We start from the raw sequence: 23114 nt of genomic DNA, 5'->3' as shown, positions 1-23114 counted from the left end.
CTTAGCACACGTGGAATTCTTTAAGTTGCCCAACTCCACACACAAGAGATGCAATGCATCTAGACACTCCAGCCAGCTGTAAGGCATTGCCTTGACTTCTTAACACTTTGTGCAATATTAACCACACACGTCACCTAGCTTCTTCCTGAAAGCTTCTTACCATTTTTTTTATTCCGAAAATATCCCTTTCTTCAAGCTTCTAGGTTCTTCCATGGACGTTTCCATGGACTGCCAGTTTTCTGTCCGGCACGGCTCTTGCAACAGCAGCATGTTAGAGCGTCCGCTTCAGCCGCCGCATTTGCTTATTCTTCCACACATTTCCAGCGCCATCTATGTTGAGAAGACCAACAACCACGGTAACGCCAGTTAAATATGGAGACACAAAAGAACTCAAATAGTGATGTGAGGTTTTCCGATGTTGCTCTGCACATTTTGTGTGTTTGAGTGCGAACTGCAATTTCTCCTTATCAACTTGTTCATCATCTTGAGAAAGAACAAACAGAGTTGGAATTTCAACCGGATTTGAAATAATTGTGCGTATTGGATCTTCATCCGTATCTATTTCATCGTCACTTTGCTCTGCTACTCCTGCCTTGACTTGATCGAGGCTCTTTATCTTTTCCATAACGGAATTTATTGTTGGAATTTGTAATTTCTGATTTCTGATCTAGTGCAGATTCTGAAATTTCCGGAATAATTTTTGTGTATTCTATATCTTCAACAGATCTGTTTCAGCTTCTGGAATTTCTGGAATAATTTCGTCTCTCGGCTGCTCCTCGTCATCCTTAACATTTTCGGAGGATTCTTCTTTTGTAGGAACTGCAAAACGTGCTCTAAGAGTTCGAACGAATTCTTCCCAAGGAATCACACGTTTGCTCCATCTTATGTCCTGGAACCACTGCATCTCTCTAATCTTACCTTCTAGATGGAAGGTGGAAAGGGAAACGTGACGCTCATCCGGAGTGCGGTGGTATGCAAAGTACTCTTTGGCACGACAACACCACTCCTCCAGATCATCACTATCAAGCTGAGGGAATTTTGGAGCTCTGGCATGTTGTGAACTCCATTGCTAATTTTGTGCTCTCATTTCAGCTAGCAGATTGGCGATTTTTTGATACCTCCGTTGCTGCTCGGCCTCTTGAAACTTCCGCTCGGCTACTTGCTTCTTCCGCTCATGCTCTAGAACTCCAAAGACCACGAGATAGAATCTAGCAAATCCGTCGTGCCATCCACGGAGTCCATCGGCAGAATATACTAGCGTTGATCGATTCGTTGGCCTTGTATACGAAAATTCCATGGAACCAACATAACAGTTTTCCCCGTAGATCTAGGGCTTTGATACCACTTATAACAGGTGGATTCACAGTTACTGATGTCTAAGGCTTGGATTACGAATTTGTAAATGGAAATAGAAAAGAAATAAAAAGAAAGTGATGAATTGATGTAAGAATGGAAAAATATTCAGATCAGATTGTTGAACGTAGAACACTTATATTGAAAATAGAAAAATACAGATATGGCAACTTCAAGGGTGCCTAACCTCCATGAGCATTCGAGGTGCTCTGCCTCCATTTTTAGTCTAAAGACTGGATACCAATTTTCATGCCCTAAACATTTTAGGGGTTTTGTTCATATAGACCCAACTTAAAACCCACTAAATCATTTACAACTCAAAGGCCTAATCACTACTAAGGCTCAAGGCCGATTAACTAATATACCTTTTTTTTTTTTTTGAAAGGATTAACTAATATACCTATTACAGAAACAACACAACAAGGGCTGGGTTCCAATTTTTAACACGTGGCATGTTCCAAACCGTTCAATGTAACAAATGGTTTCGATTAGGGGTGTAAACGAGCCGATCCTGAGCGGGTATTGCCTGTTCGGGCTCGGCTCGTTTAACAAACAATAAAGCTCGAGCTCGAGCTCGACACGAGCTGAAAAATCTTGTGCGAGCTTGGCTCGCGTAACAAAAACTATTGTCCGAGCTCGAGCTCGAGCTCGGCCATTTTGGTCGATCCTGAGCTCGAGTACTCGGCTCGTATCATAATTTAAATTATTGACTTTAGCAAAAAAAATTAAAAATTAAAAATTAAACCACAAATTTTCAAAATAATGTGCACTTGCACGTATTAGAATTTTGCAATAAAAGCAAACAATAAGGCAATTGCCAATGAGTCTAAAATCTGAATTACAATTATCTATGAATCTATAATAAGTAATTAAATATGGTCAAATTGATCATTATGAATTTATGAGTCATAAATCATAATTCATAACTACCTACTAATAATACTAATATTATATGATCATACGATCTAAGTATTATCATATGATAGCATATTTAATGTATTAACATGATTTAACAACTCGTATGATCTTAAATCTTAGATCTTAGATCACGTGATGTAATGATTATTAAGTATTTAATGATAAACTCATAACATATAATAAAGTGATTGCATATTTTATATTTACATGTCATATGGCACAATGTTATATTATTATATGATCATATAGCCATATAATCTTATTATATAACATGAATAATATGATTAAGTATACAAATTGTCATTATATCATATGACTAATAATTAATTATTGATATTCACTTTTATTATTTTATATACCTATAACCAATTAATATATACTAACTAATAACTATTGTTATTTATTACTTAATTTATGCTTACATATAGTATATTATTTATTAATATACTATATTATAAAACTAGTTTTATATATATATATACGAGTCGAGCCTTAATAAACGAGTCGATCCTTATACGAGCAGGTTCACGAGCTTTAGTCGAGTCGAGTCGAGTTTATACAAGTTTGCATCGTTTAATAATCGAGTTTGATTTTCGTGTTCACGAGTAGCTCATTTAATAATCGATTCGAGCACGAGTCGAGTTTATTCGAGCCGATCTCGAGTAAGCTCACGAGTAGCTCAGCTCGTTTACACCCCTAGTTTCGATTATCAAAATTGGGGATCCGGCAATTTTCCTCGAAATTGCCGCGGATACTGATCACTGTTTTACGTAGCAGCGCACGAGGGATCCGGATTCCCTCAGATTTTAAGAAATCTGAGTTCCTCAAATTTCAAGATCTTGACCGTTGGTTGCATCTAAAGGTCTAAAAGAGCTCCAAGTGTCTTTTGTCTTATCGAGGAAAATGTTCAAATTCTAAAGCTTTTGTTCGGAACCTGTTCAAATTTCAAAATCTTCCCCTCTCTCTCTCTCTCTCACCGGCCTCTCTCACTTTTCGCCGCTCCCTCTCGCCGGACTCAATCACTTTTCGCCGGGAAAGGTCTTCATTTTCGTCGGAAATCTCTCTCGCCGGAAACACTCCTCTCTTGCCGGTGGTGTCCACCATCCGGCCAATCTCTCTCAACCTCATGTGGTTTGTTCGCTTCCGCCCACCAAACGACGCCCACCCACCACAACACCACCGGCCGTTCTCCATCGACGTTCGCTCACAACCACCGCACGCTGTCGAGTGGGATAGTTGCTAAGAAGCAACAACCTCAACGGAAGAAAATCCTTGTTTCCTACCTCACCTATTTTTGCATGGGTATTAAGACCTCCGGTAAATGAGAGCTCTTTCCTTTTGATTTGTTTATTTCTTTCTCCTTTTTTCCGTTTGATTTAATTCTGTACAATGATTGTTGGTTTGGATTTGTGGGTCTCTTTCTGGGAGACGTGTTCCACGTTGTGTAGCCGATATGTTTGATGGTTTTCCGCTACGTTTTTTTGATTTAGGGCTGCTGGGTTTGGAATTGAATGGTGATGGCCATATTGCGTTTTTTGGACAAAAAGAAGTATACTCCAGCTTGGTGTGCTAATTCTGGAGCTTGTTACTGGTCAATGTTCAGAAGAGGGAGGTGCTGATATAATCCAATGGGTCCAAGGATCTCGCTTTGCTTGTTCCATGAATAAGACGATAGATCCAGATCTTGGAAATTAAGAATGAATTCGATACCATGAAGTTGCAGATGGTGGACACTTTCTTATGTATTGCATTGGAATGTGAGGCCATTTTAAGGGCACTTTTGCTTGGAGAGAAACCAGTTTCACATAGACAGACAAGTTTTATTACCTTAAAGTTATCATAGCTCCTATTCATCCAAATTGTTGATTGGGTAGGTGATTTTTTTTTTTCTTTGCTTTTTTTTTTTTTAGTTTCCGGAGATTGACAAATATGTACATTACATTTGTTACCAGAAATTTGAAAGGTATAATCCTTGTTTCTGTACATGTTATGCATGGAAGCCATATGTACACTTGAAAAATTAATATTGTAACATGTATAGAAACAAATTGGTGGCTGTTTGTTTGGCTAAAGTGCAAAGGATTTTGAATAACTTTTTGGGTGTATTTACTGCTTAAGAAGATTGTATCTTACACAGGATATGTGGTTTTCAGGCTAAATGACCCATCACGAGTCTTCTGGAATTTGAGTTACTTTTCTGGAAAGAATGTCCCAACTGATATTAAGCAACATCATCTCCTTTTGACAAGATGTAATATGATATTATGTTTTGTAATTCACATATCAAAATATCAACGTGTTGCATCAAAAAATCCACTTAACTTCTCTGTATGAGAATTACATGTTACAAGTTCCAACATGTAAAAGAATCACTCCTTTCAATATAATTTTTTCCTCTTAGAATGAAATAACAACCTTAAAATACAAAAAAGGAAGCTAAAAGATATTATGGTACATCATGTAACAGAAAATTGTCTTCTTCTCTGCTATTGCTTTGGGTTGCCTCTCCAATAACCACTGTGTGCCAATACTCCCATCTCCTCTACCTCCAGATTGCCAGATTTAACCAAAACTTCTGCAATGTGAATGTGAATAAATATAAACACAAAGTTTTCTTTTGCAAATTCATAGTAATCTAGACATCTTCAATTACACACAGTAGAAAGGGTGATTAACTAGAAGCATTACATGAATTTGAAACTTCTTGAAAAGCTGCTCTTAAATCGGAGCACACAAAGAACAAGTACATGGAAACATCTCTCATTTTATTAAGCTCAAAGAGTATGCAGAATCAAACTATATACCCTCAAATTTTATGACACTAGAAGGGCCCAAGATTGCCTTTCAAATTAGAATCCTGGAATCTCCTCTGTTTCTCTTATATGTGTACAAAAAAGATAGGAAGAAGCCAACTCCATTTTCAATCAAAGCTCTTGAAGAATTGGTTTGCAAAGAATTTTTTACATGTACAATCGGACACGAGAAGCTATAAGCACCTCTAATCAAAACAACTAGAAATCTACAACGAGGAACACAAAATGTATTTACAAAACCCTCAGAGACTTATATTTACAACAGGCATATTCTTTCTCGCTCAAACCTGAAAACATGGTGCTGTAAACTCCCGTAAGAAACCAGCCAAAAGCCAACATATGAAAAGAATAACACTTAGAAAGATTAACAAGAGAACTCAAAGGCCAAAGCTAAGCTTCTCAGCATGAGGGTTGCATATAACTTATAGCCCAAATTTCAAATAAGAACATGCCACTAGATCCAAAAAATGATGTTAAAAACTCATCTGCAATCACGTTATTTGCACACAGCAAAGGCAGTGAAAACAAAACTTCTTTTTCTTTTGGGGGTCAAAATCTTCACTTAAATATACCTAGTTCAGCTCAAACTATAGGTTTAAATCATTGAATAGAAACCAGATTCAACTCCCTCTAAATCCTCCAAATACAAGACATGTAGCTTGTTGAGAACTAAAGAAATGTATTTCAGATGACTATGAAATCTACTGCCTTGACCCTGAGTTCAGCAAATGTATAATACCACAAATAAGTTATTAAGGTTCAGCAAATTTCTCCAGTCCAATTAGCACATTGTATAATCAGCATATGGCCTCCAGCAAACACAGAAACATGCGTACACACATATTTGATAAAAAAAATTTCAACAGGTAGGCAATTTTTTGGAAAAGAAATCAATATAAATATTCAACAAAAGAAAGAGAATGAGCACCTGACCAACGAGAGAGGAGCGTTTCCGGCGAAAATGGAGAGCTTTCCGGCAAGAGAGGAGCGTTTCCGGCGATAGAGAGATTTCCGGCGAAAATGAAGAGCATTTCCGGCGAAAAGTGAGAGGGTATCTGGCAAGAGATTTCCCGGCGAAAATTGAGGCCTTTTCCGGCGAAAAGTGATAGAGAGTCTGGCGAGAGAGAGAGAGAGAGAGAGAGAGAGAGAGAGAGAGAGGGGGGGGGGGGGGGGGAAGATTTTGAAATTTGAAAGTGTTTCGGACAGCTTTAGAATATGAACATTTTCCTCGATAAGACAAAAGACACCTGGAGCTCTTTTAGACCTTTAGATGCAACCAATGGCCAAGATTTTGAAATTTGAGGAACTCAGATTTCTTAAAATCTGAGGGGATCCGGATCCGCGCACGAGACACCCCTGTCTTCAGCAAGCCCTTCCCCATTTTCATTTCTCTGCAACTAACCGAGAGAGAGAGAGAGAGAGGGAGAGAGAGAGGCGCGGTTGAATCGCGGTCGAGGCACGAACTGGCCACCGTCAGGGGTGGAGGAGCAACGCCTGGGCTGGTGGGTCACGGGACCGACGCCGGCGAGCTCAGAACCACTCGATTTGGGCTCCTGTGTTTTTCTCAGTACCAAACGGGAGGAGCTTGATCTGTAGGTAAGTGTATTGTGAGTTTTCTTTAAATTGTTTGGATGATTTTGGGTGATAATGGGTATGGGATTGGCTGATTTGTTGGGGTTTTGGTTGAATTGGCCGCTTGGGAGGAGGAAGTAGGTTTGTAGGCATCAGATTTTCAGTAGAGGTTGGTTGTCTTCGTTGGGTTTTCTTTGATTTTGATTAATAAAAAATTTAGAAGAGAATATAGTTGTTCTGATTGTGAATAGGTGTGCTGGGTTGTGATTTAGTTTGAGAGAAAAACAGATTTGTTTTGGTATTGGGTGTTTTGATTTTTGTTGGATTTTGATATTGGTGACTGAATTTGAGAGCATCCTTAATGTTGCAATTGGGTTTTCGTAACGATTATTACCTTTTTGGTGTTGTGTGTGTGTTTTTGGATATTCGGATTGTTTGAGGTTGTATATTTTTTTGTTTGATTTTCGTTACTGATTGTAGACGGTTTGTTGAGGTGTTTTGCGTAGTTGAGAATTTTGATATGGCCGGTTATGGAGGAGTTGTTGATAAATTTTGGATGTGTTGGGTGTTGTTAATTAGTTGTGTTATAATGATGAAGTGGTCTCTTTGGATATCCTTTATTTGTTTGATAACCGGAGAAGGAAGAGGTTTTTATGTAGATGGTTGTTTTGATTTCTTGACAGAATGGTGGAGAGGAAGGTTTTAGTATGATTGTTGGTTTTTGGTGTTTTGTTTGGTGAAGACGCATAGCTGAGAAATTGAGTTGAATTAGAGAGGGAAAACAGAGAAGAAGAAAGAAAGAATTTTGAGTGATTTATGCTAGCATGGGTTTCGACTATAGGGTGCCCAATTTGATTGGTTTTGATGTCAAATAGAGCTTCTTACAGAAGGGATGAATGGGTTTTCTAAATTGTCAAAAAAAGAAAAGAAAAGAGAGAAGGAGAAGAAAATGAAGAGGTTGGGATTTATGCTAGCATGGGTTTCGACTATAGGGTTAAAAAAAAAAGAGAGAAGGAGAAGAAAATGAAGAGGTTGGGTTTGAAAATTTTGACAAACTTCTCTTAGATAATTTTGGCTACTTCCAAAGAAAGAAATCTTCAAGAAATTGCTGGGTCCTCTTTCGAGATATGTAAAGTTGGTTAGTTGACGTGTTCACCATTAGCAAGAGATTGGGAATTTATAGACATACGTCTAATGCATTCTCTAGAAGTGTTCAACTATTTTATACATTGATATTTATTATTTCATTATGTGCGGCATTAACTATGAGATGTTTTCACTTGGATAATTCATGATGGATTTCTTGGGGTTTTAATATTCGGCCAAAATAATTCTAAGGCACCAAAAAGTAATATTTATAGATGTTTGAGGAAATGGGATTAAATATTTTCAGTGGGATGTCAGATTTATTCGATCGGCACACGATTGAGAGGTGGATGTCTTGACTTCTTTCTTTACCTTATTGTATTCCATCAGTCTAGATCGTGATGGGGAAGATAAGCTTTGGTGGTCTCCTTCTCGCAAAGGGAAGTTTGATGTTAGATCTTTCTACAAGACTCTTGCCTACAACGAGACAATTCATTTCCCTTGGAAAAGTATTTGTCGTACTAAGGTTCCCTTGAAAGTGGCATTTTTCACTTGGGCGGCAGCGCTAGGGAAGATCCTTACTTTGGATAATCTTAGAAAGATGCGTGTCATTGTAATTGATAGATGTTGTATGTGCAAAAAGAATGGGGAGTCTGCGGATCATCTTTTTCTCCATTGTGAGGTCGCTTGCGTTCTATGGAATGCCATCTTTAGCCGCTTCAGTCTATCTTGGGTTATGCCTCGTCGGGTGGTTGATCTTTTCGCTTGTTGGTGGACGGGTGGTCGCTCTCGGAGTGTGGTTGTGTGGAAGATGGTTCCTTGTTGCCTCTTATGGTGCTTGTGGAGGGAACGCAACGATAGACAGTTTTAGGATAAAGAAAGAACCATTAAGGAGTTCATTTCTTTTTTCTTTTATTCTTTGTACTCTTGGACGGCTGCGTTCCTTGCCCTTTTAGTGGTTAGTTGTAATGATTTTCTTGTATTGTTTTCTTCTTCTTCTTAGTTGCCGTTCTTGTATACTACCTATGTACTTGATCGCTTTTTGCGCTTTTAATGAAATTTCTCTTACTTGTAAAAAAAGAAAAAAATAAAAATTCAAGGGATTAGTAAGTGATATTTATAAATACACGAGATTATAGAAATACTTAAATGGGCTTTGAATCCATTAAGGCTTTAATTTTTTTTTTTTTTTTTTTTTTTTTTTTTTTTTTTTTGTGGTTTGTTAATGTAGATGAAACTTGCTAGACTTATTATAGAAGTGAATCCTTTTTTTTTTTTTTTTCTTCCTGGGCAAGTAACTAGTTTGAGTTATTTTGTATGGCAAAAGTTTGTAACTAGCAGATTCATCTTTGAGCTTAATGGCATGGTTTCAAATCCCAAAATTGTGTTGTACTTGGTGTATCAATATAGTCATTAACATTTCCTTGACTTATTACAATTTGTATCATTCAAGGTTTTTGTAACATGTTGGGTCTCGGCTCATAGCCCGAGTCGTATTATGTTTGCTGAGTTTTTACATTTATGTTCTTTTGTTTCCTCTTATTAGGGGCACTTTTGTATACTTCATGTGTACTAGGGTTGCGCACTTTTGTACTTTCTAATGAGATTTTATTACTTATTAAAAAAAAAGAAAAGGTGTTTGTAACATGTTATTGTTGACGACACAAGATGCATTATGAGCTTTCTTCATGGAACTAAATATCTGTTGATATGTCATTATCGTCATTGTTGTTTCCAATGTTTTCAAGCATTTGAAATTTTTTCTGTAGTTATATAATTGTCCAAATACCTATTCATGCATTGAAAAGGATATTGATTTTTTTTTTTAATAAGTAAAAATTCATTAAAAAGCGCAAATGGGCGCAACCTTAGTATACTAGAAGTATACAAAAGAGCCCCTAAACAGAGCAAAGAAACGAACAAGAAAGTAAAAAATCAGCGAACAACATATAACCCGAACTATGCGCCGACACCCAAAGATATAACATTTGAAGCACATTTCTACAAAGAGCTCCAACCGAAACCTCCATATCCTCAAAAAGCCTAGAATTTCTCTTATGCCACAAGCCCCACATAACACATAAAGGAACCTGTTTCCAAATACGGAGAACAGGACCACGACCCAGCAAGGTGCTCCAACCACTCAATAAATCCAAGACACTACTAGGCATAACCCACTCCACCCCGAACAAGCTATAAAAAGAACTCCAAACCACCCGTGCCACATCACAATGAAAAAGAAGGTGATCAACGGATTCCCCATGCTTTTTACACAAACACACCACTCTACCACCACAACACCACGCCTACATAAATTGTCCTGAGTTAAAATCTTTTCTAAAGCCGCTGTCCAAACAAAGAACGCCACCCGCTTCGGAGCTTTAACACGCCATATATCCTTCCAAGGAAAAGAAGCCGCCTCGTGACAAACTAATGCTTTGTAGAAAGTCTTCACTTCAAAATTCCTCCTTTTGGAAAGAATCCACACCACCCTATCAACCTCCCCATGCCGAACCCGAGTAGAGTATAACTGTCCATAGAAGGACATCACCATCTCCACCTCCCAATCCTGAGCATAGTGTGTAAAGAGAACATTCCAATGAACCACACCTCATACCATAGACAAATTATCCACCACCCAAGCATCAGGAGAACGAGCAATACAATACAAAGCTGGATAACAGAGCTTGAGAGGCTTGTCCCTACACCATAAATCATGCCAAAAGCGAATATGAGACCCATCACCCACCTCAAAACGCAAATACTTGGCAACATTATCCCACCCCCTTCGAATAAACTTCCAAACACTGACACCATAAGGCCCCGTAACCGATAAAGAACACCAACCTCCCCTCACATTCCCATACTTCACCTCAATCACCAATCTCCACAAAGCATCGCGCTCTTGAGAGAACCTCCAAATCCACTTCCCCAATAAGGCTTGATTAAAATTAATAACATTACGAACTCCCAGTTTACCAGCCTTGATTGGAGTACAAACTCGATGCCAATTGACTAAATGAAATTTAGTCTCATCACCCAAACCACTCCACAGAAACTCCCTTTGAAGCCGCTCCAGTTTCTTAGCTACACATAGAAATAGGGAACAAAGATAAATAATAAGTAGGAATGCTAGAAAGAGTACTGTAAATCAATGTCGCCCTACCACCCTTGGATAAATATAGTTTCTTCCAACTAGCCAACCTTCGTTCTACCTTCTCAATAACCCTGTTCCAAATAGAAATAGATTTGAACGACGCCCCCAACGGCATACCCAAATAAGTCATCGGCAAAGACCCAATTCTACAACCCAGAATATGTGTCAAAGACTCTACATCTTCCACCCTGCCAATAGGGACCAATTCGGATTTGCCTAAATTGATCTCAACCCTGACACCGCTTCGAAACATAAGAAGGTACACCTCAAATTTCGAACATGCTCGGCCTGTGCTCCACAAAAAATTAAGGTATTATCCGCAAACAGTAGATGATTCACCACTAAAGATTCATTACCCATGAAGCCCACTGAGAAGCCTGATAGCAAGCCTTGGAGCATAAATGCATTCAACATCCTGCTAAGCGCTTCCATAACCACCACAAACAGCAAAGGAGAAAGAGGATCACCTTGCCTAATCCCCCGCGAGCTCTGAAAGAAACCAAAAGGGACACCATTAACCAAAATGGAAAATTTTACTGTAGAAACGCAAAATTTAATCCATTCTCTCCACCTCTCCCCAAACCCACACCTCTGAAGTAGGGGTGGGCAGAACCCACCCGCACCCGCAAATCCGCCCCAACCCGAACTGAAATTTTAGGATATTACCTGGTTTTTGCAACTAGCGGGTACTAAATATGAAGACCCGTGCCTTATGGGGCGGATTGCGGAAATGGGTATTTCCCAATCCGCAAACCCGCCCCACCCCGAACTTGAAATTTAGCCTAGAATCTAAAATATCAAATCTGAATCCCAACCAGGCAACCACCCATCCATTGACCATATTGCCCTAAAACAAAAACCTAAAATAAGAAGATCAAGAGTCCCAGGCAGCGCCGCACATCTCCCCATTAGCGCTGCGCATCCTCCATCACCGGCACCTCCGTCACCAGCACCGCAGCAAGAAGCACGAAGAGAAGAGCGAGGGTGAGGATATCAACCTTCCTCCTCCTCCTCCTCCTCTTGTGGCTGTTAACATTACTCATCTTGATGAAGACGTGGAGAAAGGTGAGATTCTCGAAGAGGAGGGTTTTGGTGGTAGCGAGCACGAGATTGAGGAGAAGATATTTGATTCGGATGATGAGTCTGGGGAAATGAAGTCCGTTGGTGTTCAGGACGAATCTGATAAGCAAAATCTGGTGTTGTTCTGATTGCCCCCCATCCTATAATTATTATTATTATTTCTTGAAGCTTTTGGAATTTTGGTTGTTATCTGCAAGTAGAGCTAATGCTTTTTGGGCTTCTGTCGTTGTTGATGGGTCATTGGATTGTCTTTGTGGCCAAGATTTGTGTTAATGTGTTAGATGAGCAGTAACATCCTTAGAGATAAAAGGAGAAAATAGGGGGTTTATAGTTCCGATTGCCGAGAAGTCATTCCCAGTTGTATCTTGCGATGTCTGTCTTTTTGTTAGAAATTAGAATATCAATCCAATTGAACTGCCAAGGAGAAGTACCCAACCCAACCCAAAATAAAGGCTTCGACTCACATCCCACCTGGTTTTGGGCCCAATTTTTTTTTAAAAAAAGAAAAGAAAAGAAAGAAATAAAAAAGAAGAAGAAAGGAATTCTCGAACCCGCATGAACCCATCTCGATCCGTGCTACCCGAGGTCCAGCGGGTTGACCATTCACTATGCGGGTTGCGGATCCCAAATTTCAAACCCGTTCATTGTGGGGCGGGTTGTGGAAAATATATGTAAATCCGGCCCCGCACACCTCTACTCTGAAGCATGTAAAGGAGGAAATCCCAATTTACGTGATCATATGCTTTCTCCAAATCTTGTTTGCATAATAATCCAGCCTCCCTTGACCGCCTTTGGCTATCAAGGCATTCATTGGCTATAAGAACTGAATCCAAGATTTGCCTACCACCAACGAAAGCATTCTGAGAGCTCGAAATAATTTTTCCCAACACTGATTTGAGCCTGTTAGCAAGGACCTTAGAAATAATTTTATAGACCCCTCCCACCAAGCTGATAGGCCGCCTAAAGTCCTTAACCTCCATCGCATCAGCCTTCTTAGGAATTAAGGAAACAAAATTTGCATTCAAACTCCTCTCAAATTGGCAACTATTATGAAATTCTGAAAAAACCGCCATAATATCTTTTTTGAGAACCCCCCAACATTTCTGAAAGAAAGCCATAGAAAAACCATCTGGACCCAATGCCTTATCCCCGTTCATCTCCCGCACCACCTCCCACACCTCCTGCTCCTTAAAGCCTCGTTCTAACCAAAGACACTCATCTGCATCAATGGAGGAGAAAGAAATTCCATCCACCCTAGGCCGCCATGAACTCTGCTCGGTGTACAGAGAGTCATAATAATTTACAATATGATCCTTAATTTCCACTGGATCAGAAGACAAAGCCCCATTGATCCTCAAAACTCCCACATGATTGTACCTCCGATGCGAATTAGCCACCCTGTGAAAGAATTTAGTGGTATTAACCCCTTCCTTCAGCCACAGAGCCCGAAACTTTTACCTCCAATTAACCTCCTCAAACAGGAGAGTTTTTTCCAGTTCCCTGATCATGTCTGACTTCTGAACCCGCTCCTCCTCCACTAGCCCCCGAGCTTCTTCAAAACACTCTAGCTCTTTAATACATTCCAATAATTCCTTCTTCTTCTTCCCCACATCACCAAAGACCTCCGCATTCCATATCTTCAAGTCAACTTTTAAAGCTTTCAACTTGTGAGCCAGCACAGAACTCGGCAGACCTTGAAAATCATAAGACTCCCACCAACGTTGCACTTGATCTACAAAGTCATCGGATTTGAGCCACATGTTTTCAAATTTGAAGTATCTTTTCCCTTCTCTTTGTGATCCACAATCCAACATCAAAGGAAAATGGTCTGATAAAAGTCTAGGCAAACGACTTTGTGACACATCAGGGTAATGTTCTTCCCACTCCGGAGATAACAGAAACCTATCAATTTTAGACAATACCTGATTATTGGACCAAGTGAACTGCCCTCCTTGGAGAGGAATATCCACCAAATTCTGCCCATGTATGAACTCCGAGAAATCTTCCATAGCAGTAGAAAAACCACCAACACCCGATTGCTCAATCGGAATTACCTCCAAATTATATATATTTCGATATATCAATGTTGTAATTGATAGGCTAAGAGAGGAGTTCAATAGTAATCAATTTTATTATCAAATTTTGCAAGTATAAATACCTTTATACTTAATTTACTAAGAAACTTAAGAGCACATTTGGTTAAAAAGATTATGGGCAAAGATAGGATATACATATTGGAAAAATGCTAGTCACATATGTGCTATTACTCCAAAAGGACTAGTCAATTTGGAGCTTCCCTAGAATCACTTATAAAGTTTAGTTTCACCTAATAAGTAAGCAATGTGGGACTTAGCATTGATGAGTGTCTTTATAAACCACTCACTCTATGTGGGTTATTCATCTTCCCAATGTGGCACTAGGGTGTTACACTCCCCCCTTAAACCCTGACGTCCTCGTCAGGACTATGTCATGCAGTGTTCCAGTGTCACATGACGCTACTAGGTGACTTCGATATCATTTGTAACGACATAAGAAAAGCGCTAGCCATATCTGCGCTCACCCCAAAAGGACTAATCAATTTGGAGTTTTTCTAGAATCACTGATAAAGCTAGTTTCATCTAGTAAGTAAGCAATGTGTAATTTTGTGTTAATGAGTGTCTTTATAAACCACCAACTCTATATGGGCTGGTCATCTTCCCAATGTGGATCTAGGGTGTTACACTCCTCTTATTAAGCCCCTATGCCCTAACGTTCTTGTTAGGACAACTTTATACTCTGATCCAATACCACATGGTGTAAGTAGGTGATTCTGATACCATTTGTAATGACCTAGAAAAGTACTAGCCACATCTAAGCTATCACTCCAAAAGGACTAGTCAATTTAGAGTTTCATTAGAATTACTTATAAAACCAGTTTCACCTAGTAAGCAAGCAATTTATGACTTAGTACCAATGTGTGTCTTTATAAACTACCTATGTGGCTAGTGATCTTCCCAATGTGAAACCAAGGTGTTACACTCCTTCCATTAAGCCCCTATCGTTCTCTTTAGGACAATGTCATGCTGTGATCCAATACCACATAGTGTTACTAGATGGCTTTGATATCATTTGTAACGATTTAGGGAAAGCGCTAGTCACATTTGCGCCATTACCCCAAAAAAATATTCAATTTGAAGGTTCCTTAGAATCACTTATAAGGCCCAGTTTCATCTAGTAAGCAAGCAATATGAAACTTAGCACTGATGAATGTCTTTATAAACCACCCCCTCTATGTGGACTACTTTTCTTCTCTATGTGGGACTAAAGTTACACATATCCATATGTCATGTTTGGTATGCCCATGTAGGTTCAATTAGCCAATCCATTGGGTTAGTACTTTCACATATACCGGATATTCCTATATTGGTGGTTGAGGTAATATTTTTGAATTTAAGATATATTCAACTTATTTGCTGTCTCCATGACCATTGTCACCCTACCACCATTGTGCCATTATCACCATACCATGCCAATATTTTCCCCATCCCCCCTCTCTCTCTCTCTCAACCCGTGTTCTGCATGGTTCGCCTCGACAATGGAGGATTTGATGGGGTTTCATGGTAAGAGAGATACAAATCTTTTAGGGAGGGTGCAAAGGTTCTCATTGTTCGTAGAGGTGGCAATAACGCTGGCCGGTTTTTAGAGGCGGTGGGATATGGATTGGGTGACCGGAGAAAGTTGATTGTGATCCCTGAGGGTTGTGATGGGTGGGGTTGGCTTAAATTTGTTGAAGAGTTGAGTATGGCGATAGAGTTCTTTGTTGCTTCAGTGAGGTATGGTTCTGGGTTTCCAAATTTGGCGGAGAAGAAGGGTGGGAAGAAGGTGGGGCCTTGGCTAGGTGTTGCGAGTGGAGCCCAATTTTTATGCGGTGGAGAAGCCTTTGGCAGAGGAGCTTAGAGATCCGTTGGGTATATTCGTTGATGCTGGCGACAATCCGTTGGGCAAGAACCACACAGACGTTCACTCTGTTCAGGCAATGGGAATTGCCTCTTTGATGATGAAGTAAAGGGCGGTAGATGATTTGGAAAGAGGAAGATGTTATGTCTTCTTAGGGATTGGAAGAGGCATCTCGTGAAGGCTAAAGTGGAGTTTGATAGGGTATGGGGGAAGATAGTGGAGTTTTTTAGGGTATGGGCCAAGTCCACTAGAGTTGGGCGGTTCAAAGGAGGGGTGGCTTGGGCCCCTAAGCGTAAACCCAGGCCCAAGCTTATTTCGAGCCCTCAACTCGTTTTGGAGTTCGGGTTAAGTTCAAACCCAAAACAAGCGTGGTGCAATTTGCCATCTTGTTGGGTGAGGGGGAAAGTCCATTTTCTCTGGGTGGGGTTTCAAGCTGGTCCAAGCAGTGTTTTGGTACTCTGGAGTTGTCGCCGAAGGTGGTCCTGGCCACGGCGGCCATGTCTGGTTCAGTCCGGCGTGCTGGGATGTCTCCAGTAAGGACTGATGATGTCGATGTTACTCTCTTGCTCTCATTGGACGCCTACTTCCGTGAGTCTCGACAATCGACACCAAGGGTCCTCTACGATTTGGTTTGATATCGCCAGTGGGTCTTAGTTAGTTTTGGCTCCGGCTGTGGAAGCAGATCAGCCTACGCCAGCTTTTGTAAGTCTTGACGATCGACAACAGGAGTCTTCTCCAGTTTGGTTAGATATCTCTGGTGGGTCTTAGTCTTCAGTTTTGGCTCCGTGCTATGTTCCCTTGTTGTCGTCATCAAAGGTCAATATTCAGACAACCACTCCAGCAAGGGAGTTCTCTTAGGTCCGGCGGTGGAAGCAGCTATTGTCCCAAGCTCTGCTTTTTTGACAGAGCTTGTGGCTCAGCCTTCGACGATAGTGTAGTTTGAGAGTATTGAAGCTGATTCCTTGCTGCCTCCAAAACTTTGTTTGGATTCCTTGATACTGGTGGCGACTAAGCCAATGAAGTGCTATAACTATAAAACCAAGGATAGTTAGTTCACGAAGATGGAGGATAGTTTGCTTGCCGAGCCTATGTTGGTGTTCATTGTGCTGCTAGTGCGGCCTTCTGTCATCGTGGTGTCGGAGCCTTTTGGTAGATTTACAGCCACCGTGAAGGCTGATGTTCAGAAATCTCCTCGGCCGAGGGGTTTGCTTCGACGAAGGTTTTTCAGGCCAAGCCCCGCAGTGAAGGTTCATCATCCTTCGCCTAAAGTGTCGGTTGCTTTGTCTTTGGCTCTGGTTGCAAGGGAAGTTGGGGTGGAAGGGGTTTACTTCCCTTTGGGTGTTTGTTTCTCTGTCACTCCAATTGTTGACAAGGGTGATGATTTCAGGTTGAATGGTTTGATTTAATCTCAGAAGTGGCCGGTAGGCTTTGGTTTGCCTTTGGAGATGGTGGGGTGAGATCAGGGAGACGATTTGTGGGATGAGGAGTATGGAGATTTTCCTTACCCTTTGGGTGTTTTTCCTCCCACCATGCCCTTGGGTAGGGCTTTGGGTGGTGAGGACCTTGTGATGGGGGTCTTGTGTGAGGGGTTCAAGGATACATCTTGCTCCTGGCGGCCATTGAAGAGGATCATCATTGGGAGGTTAAGGGTGCGCGTCCTAAGACTAGAGGTAGAAGGGAGCTGTTGAACTAAGATTGCTCCATAAACTATGGCACTGCTTGCTCGTCCTCTAGGCGTGGGAAAGGCAAGGGCTCACGTGCTGGAGTTGAGTGCTTCGTGTGGGTTTCGGGTTAGAGGGCTTTTGGTGTTTTATAGGTTTCGGGTTGGTGTGCTTGTCGGGTTTGAGGGCTTTTAGGGTTTTGTGGTTCTTTGTTGTTTTCTTTGAGTTTTTGTTAGGTGCTTCTTGTGTATATTGTCTGTGTACTTAAGAGTGCCTTACGCTTTTTTTTATAAAATCTTCACTTATAAAAAAAAAAATTTCACCATACATTTATTTAGGCTGAGTAGCTTTGTCTATCACAAATGGTTTTCTTCATTTGCTATGCGGTGTTTGATGTGGAAGCTTTTCAACATGTGTAAAGTAATTTTAATCACCACCAAGCAACTGAATTACATTACACTTGTTGCATGACCTGCTAGTTATGAGCTTCACCCAGAAAATTATGATCTGTTTTAGATCATTAATGACATAGTGACAAAAAGTAGTGTTTCTTAGAGGTGATGCCTTGGAAAATAAAAAGATGATATTTATTTGCTGAATCTTGTGTGGATTTTTTTTTCCCACTCATTTTAAGGAGTGTAACTAATAAAAGAAACTTCATTTGTTAATATACTAATTTATAGAAGGTTTGATCAGCTTGGCCTCAGGTGGTGGATCAAATGAAGATTCCACTGCGTCATTGCTGCCTTAAGTACTGGTTCCCTTGTTTAGATTCCAGTTTTCAGCTACATCTTCTGTTCTTTATGGTTAAACTGTGTTGCCCTTTGGAGGCAATTTTTTAGCACTACTTGATTTCTATATTTGTTATATTTATTTTTTTCTTTTATATGCCGGTTCTAAATTTAGTTTTGACCTTAATGCAGCACGAGTTTTGGTTTGTTCGTCTTTGCATAATAATAAAAGATAGTAGTAAAATACAAAACAAAACTAAAGGAGTTCAGTTAATAAGGGAATGGAATAGACATTACGTACATGTTAGTTGTTATGCACCAATATTTGTGGTTTATCTTAGTGGTACCTGTACTCATTGTATGACATGCAGATACATTGTAACACACATACTCAAAATTCTTGAAATAAAATTTGATTTGCTGCGCTGAGTTGGTTACATCACGGGCATAAATTTGCTTGTACAACGAATGTTAGAAGGCCTTAAAGGCCCTTTTGTTTTCAAGAGCCGGATGAGTATCACGCATTGTTCATGTGCTCTCTGTTACCCTAAATTATCTGAGACTAACTGAAGGGAGAATTGTTAAATCTATGAAATTAATTGCAACAATACAAGCCAAGAACTCAAATTGAAACCACTATAAAGTCTGGCGGGATTTATGTAATAAGCCTTATTCTTTTTCTTGTTCTTTTTGTGCTGTATGTAGTGTGCTTTTGGGTTCTGTTGAAGCTTTTAGAGGATTTGTTCTGAGGTGGTTGATGGTAAAGAATGACAAGAATCAGAGATAGGTCTGAGGATTTTAAGGATGCTGTGCGGCAGGCTGCTCTTTCTTTGGGATATAATGAGGTTTGTTACCCTTAAGATCCATTTTTACTCTAATTATGCGTAAGATGTGTTTCTTGCAGTGGAAACCTTTGGCGCGATAAGAGTTCTTTGGGAAGGGGTTTGGTTATGATGTTGGTATAAAATACAAGTTGTAACTTCTTTGCTTTCTCTTTAATTCTGTAGAAATTTTTGCTATCAGTTGTTTGCTTTGTTATTTTCATATATTTACTGGAAACCAGTCAAGATACCCTTGTATCTGTTTATATTGTTAATTCATATTGTCTTGAGGTGCCATTAGGTGACTATGCTTGCATGTAGCACATAATTTTGTTAACTTGATAAACTTCTTTTCCCCCCACCCTTTTTTTTTTCTTCCTAAATTAGGTGTTATTTCTTTTGGCAGACGAAATTGGCAGCCATTTTGGCATCTTTCATAATTCATAAACCTCGGCAAAGGTCATCTTTCAGCAAAGCCGCACTGAAGACGGTATACTTGCCATCACCAGTGTGCTTTATTTTTCTGTTCCCCTTAACTTCTGATTACAGGATTAGTTCACTAGACTTTATCATCCTCAATTGATCCATGAGGAAGGATTTTATTTCTTTTCTCCCTGAAAAAATGGAAGCATTTGATCATTTATGTACCTCTTTGTGGTTAACTCTTTTTCTTCTCATCATTAAGCTCGAAAGCATCGAAGCTTTGGAACAGTTTATGTTGAAACATCGGAAGGATTATGTTGATCTTCATCGCACTACTGAACAGGAGAGAGATAGCATTGAAAATGAAGTAAGTCATCAAACTTATCCTCAGAATCCTTTTTATGAGACATTGTAATCTTGTGTTTAACAATTGGAAAGTTACTATATAATCTTAAATGTGTTGAATAATAGAATCAGATGATTTTGTTTTAGTGCTAGATCTTAACTTGTTTTCTCCCCCGTATATTGTCCAAGATTACATGTGTCAGGCATTCAATGTGGTTTTTTTAAGTTTCTGTATACTTGAGAAACATTTTAGTTCCGTTTAGGTAGACCCTATTTTAATTTTTACAGCAAGTGCTTAATTGCTTAGTTTTTACTTGCTCCCATTCTCCAGAACATAGTACTTTATACACCAAATTTTGCATATCATTTTTGGTAGGTAAACATTCTTGTGCATTTCTTGTAAATGGAGCTGCATAGTTATTAGGATATCCTTACTTTTTCTATAAATCAATTCTTTGCAGGTTAGTGCTTTCATTAAAGCATGCAAGGAACAAATTGATATTTTAAAAGATAACATAAACAATGAAGAATCAAACTCAAAGGGGTGGCTTGGCACAAGGGCAGATAATTCTAATGCTGATACTGTAGCGCACAAACATGGTGTGGTATGATTCTTTTCTATATTTTGCTAAAATTTATCTATATTATATTGGATTTGTTGTTGTTTCTAATATCCCACCCCACCCTGCCAAAAAGAAAAAAGAAGTGGCCAATTGACCAACTTTGAAAAGCTGGCCTTGGACAGATATTCCCTTTTGAAAGTCTGGTCTGGAAGTGATCAATTCCTAGCCTCTTTGTGAGGTCCAATTCATTTTTTTTTTTTGGGAAACTACACTTAACCCCTTAATCGACCACTTAATTTGCAATGTCCCCCAATCTTTCAATTTGGTTAATGTGTCCTATCAATCTACCATTGGGATTGTAATGTCCTCATTTTTCCCTGGAAAAAGACAAAAATCGCCATTTGAAAAAAAAATAAAATTAAAGAATTCAGAGAAAAAAAAAACCCCCTAACCCATGGCGTGGTTGTGGGTCATGTTAGTAAAACAAAAATGGATTTTTTTTTTCCCAGATTTTTAAATGTATTTTTGTCTTTTTTGGGGGGTCTTTTTTTTTTTTTTTTTTTTTCTTTTTAGAGGGCAAAAAGGGAACATTGCAACCCAATGGTAGACTTATAGGTACGTCAACCAAATTAAACGATTAGGATAGACATTGTAACAAGAGTGGTAGATTGAGGGGGATAAATGTAGTTTCTGCTATTCTCATTGATACTCTTGTCATCTCAATTGTGTTATCTGCTCTGATATGGAAACCCTACTTTAACTGCCCTAGATGTGGTGGTCATAGGACCTCTTGTCTTATTTTCATTATTTCGTAAGGTAAACTTTGCCTCATGTGTTGAGTGGCTGATCTTTTTCATTAATCTCAGAAATTACTGATTAGATATTTTTTATTTTTTGCATGATATGACTGATAGATTAGTTTTCTTTCTACTTTCTTGAACTGCAGGTTTTGATATTAAGTGAGAGACTTCATTCAGTCACAACACAATTTGATCAGCTAAGAGCCATACGCTTCCAAGATGCCATTAATAAAGCAATGCCTAGAAGAAAACTTAACCGTAATGCCAACGCAAATTTTGAAGATACCTCTAAATCACCTACGTCACAGCTCAGGGAGCTCGATGAGTTTCAACATGATCCTGTAAGAGTACAGCAGCAGCAGCTTTTGGATGATGAAACGCGTGCCCTTCAGGTATCAACATTACTGGCTCTCGGATCATATTTTGTCTAAATCCTTTTATACAGGCGTTTCCTCTCCTGTTCAATTCCCGGTTTTGAGGTCCTCATAAAGTTAAAAGTTGCTTGCTGGTGCTCGTTATGCAGGTAGAGTTGAGTAGTCTTCTTGATGCCGTTCAAGAAACTGAAACAAAGATGGTGGAAATGTCGGCATTGAATCACCTTGTGTCCACGCATGTTCTGCAACAAGCTCAACAAATAGAATTTCTGTATGAGCAGGTGAGATGTGAAATCTTTTTGCCCATATTTCTTGTTCTTTAATATTTCACAACAAATTCACGAAGCATGCCAACATCACTCATTCGGCTCTGTACAACTAATACCAGTGTGATATTGTTTGAAATGGGCGGGTCTCTTCAGTTAGCTTTTACTTTGGATGGTAACTTCAATCTACATTATCATATAGAAGTTGTTGGCAAACTTCAAAGTTGTTGTGAACTGAGGAAACATATGCACTTTGAAGAACGGATAGCTGGGGTTTAATCTAACTAAAGCTTTCTCTGTTTTGTTCCTTTTTTTTTTTGTCTTTTGCAGGCAGTAGAAGCTACAAAAAATGTAGAGCTAGGTAACAAAGAGTTAACCCAAGCTATCCAGCGGAATAGCAGCAGCAGGACCTTTCTTATGCTTTTTCTCTTTGTACTTACCTTCTCTATCGTCTTTCTTGATTGGTATAGTTGAGTCATGTCATTTTAATACTGTAAGAACAAATAATATTTGGCTTTTCAAGCTTGCTAATCTTATGAGCATCTATTGATTTATATAGAGTTTATACATGATACAAGATAACATCAAAGTACTTGCTTCCTAGTCTAATACTATCTTTTAGAGATAAACCTAATCTAAATACAAAACTGTGATCAGCAGCCTAAAGTAAACAAATACAGTTCAAACTCTTCTAGTAAATACAAGTAGGATTCTATCTCTTTAGGAACTGGTTGTCACTAGTAGTTGTGATCAATCGGGTTTCTCCTTAACACTCACTAGGACTCTTATTAGTTTGAATAGAGTTAGGAGTGTGTTGTGCTTTAATATCCTCCCGCAAGTGCAACGGAAGTGAGCGGACGTTGAGCTTGTAAGACAAATAATGAAATCTTTTAGAAACAAGCGGTTTAGTTAGCACACATGCAACCTCATCAGCACTTGGAACAAATAGAATCACTAGGTCCTTGGATGCAACCAACTCTCGAACAAAATGGAAATCAATAGCAATATGCTTGGTGCGAGCATGAAAAATAGGATTGACCGACAAGTAAGTTGCTCCAATATTGTCACACCATATCTTCGGTGGACCAGACAATGTAAGACGAAGTTCATTAAGAAGAGACTGAATCCAGAGCAACTCTCCAACCGTGTTAGCAACAGACTTATACTCAGCTTCTGTTAAAGACCTTGAGACAGTAGGCTGCTTACGAGAGTTCC

The 23114-nt window shown here is 39.4% G+C and overlaps 1 protein-coding gene across 1 annotated transcript; it reads left to right on the top strand.

Annotated features, from left to right (window-relative positions):
- The first annotated feature begins 6420 nt into the window (after positions 1-6420).
- LOC133873940 (syntaxin-81) lies at positions 6421-22453 on the top strand. Its single transcript, XM_062311745.1, has 8 exons — positions 6421-6680; positions 19013-19152; positions 19535-19618; positions 19814-19918; positions 20358-20501; positions 21406-21651; positions 21783-21914; positions 22230-22453. The coding sequence occupies exons 2-8, from the start codon at positions 19075-19077 to the stop codon at positions 22371-22373; spliced, it is 933 nt and encodes a 310-aa protein (XP_062167729.1). The 5' UTR covers positions 6421-6680; positions 19013-19074; the 3' UTR covers positions 22374-22453.
- The last annotated feature ends 661 nt before the right edge of the window (positions 22454-23114 follow it).

This window comes from Alnus glutinosa, chromosome 7 (genome assembly GCF_958979055.1).
Source record: "Alnus glutinosa chromosome 7, dhAlnGlut1.1, whole genome shotgun sequence".
Taxonomy (NCBI): domain Eukaryota; kingdom Viridiplantae; phylum Streptophyta; class Magnoliopsida; order Fagales; family Betulaceae; genus Alnus; species Alnus glutinosa.
The sequence above is the reverse complement of the archived record's forward strand: the minus strand, read 5'-3'. Positions and strand labels throughout refer to the sequence as shown.

Bases quoted from the DNA above. Each gene is read 5' to 3' on its own strand.
- LOC133873940 (XM_062311745.1), top strand. From the start codon at position 19,075: ATGACAAGAATCAGAGATAGGTCTGAGGATTTTAAGGATGCTGTGCGG. The intron at 19,619-19,813 runs GTATACTTGCCA...CTCATCATTAAG, and splicing joins GCAAAGCCGCACTGAAGACG to CTCGAAAGCATCGAAGCTTT. The intron at 21,652-21,782 runs GTATCAACATTA...CTCGTTATGCAG, and splicing joins ATGAAACGCGTGCCCTTCAG to GTAGAGTTGAGTAGTCTTCT.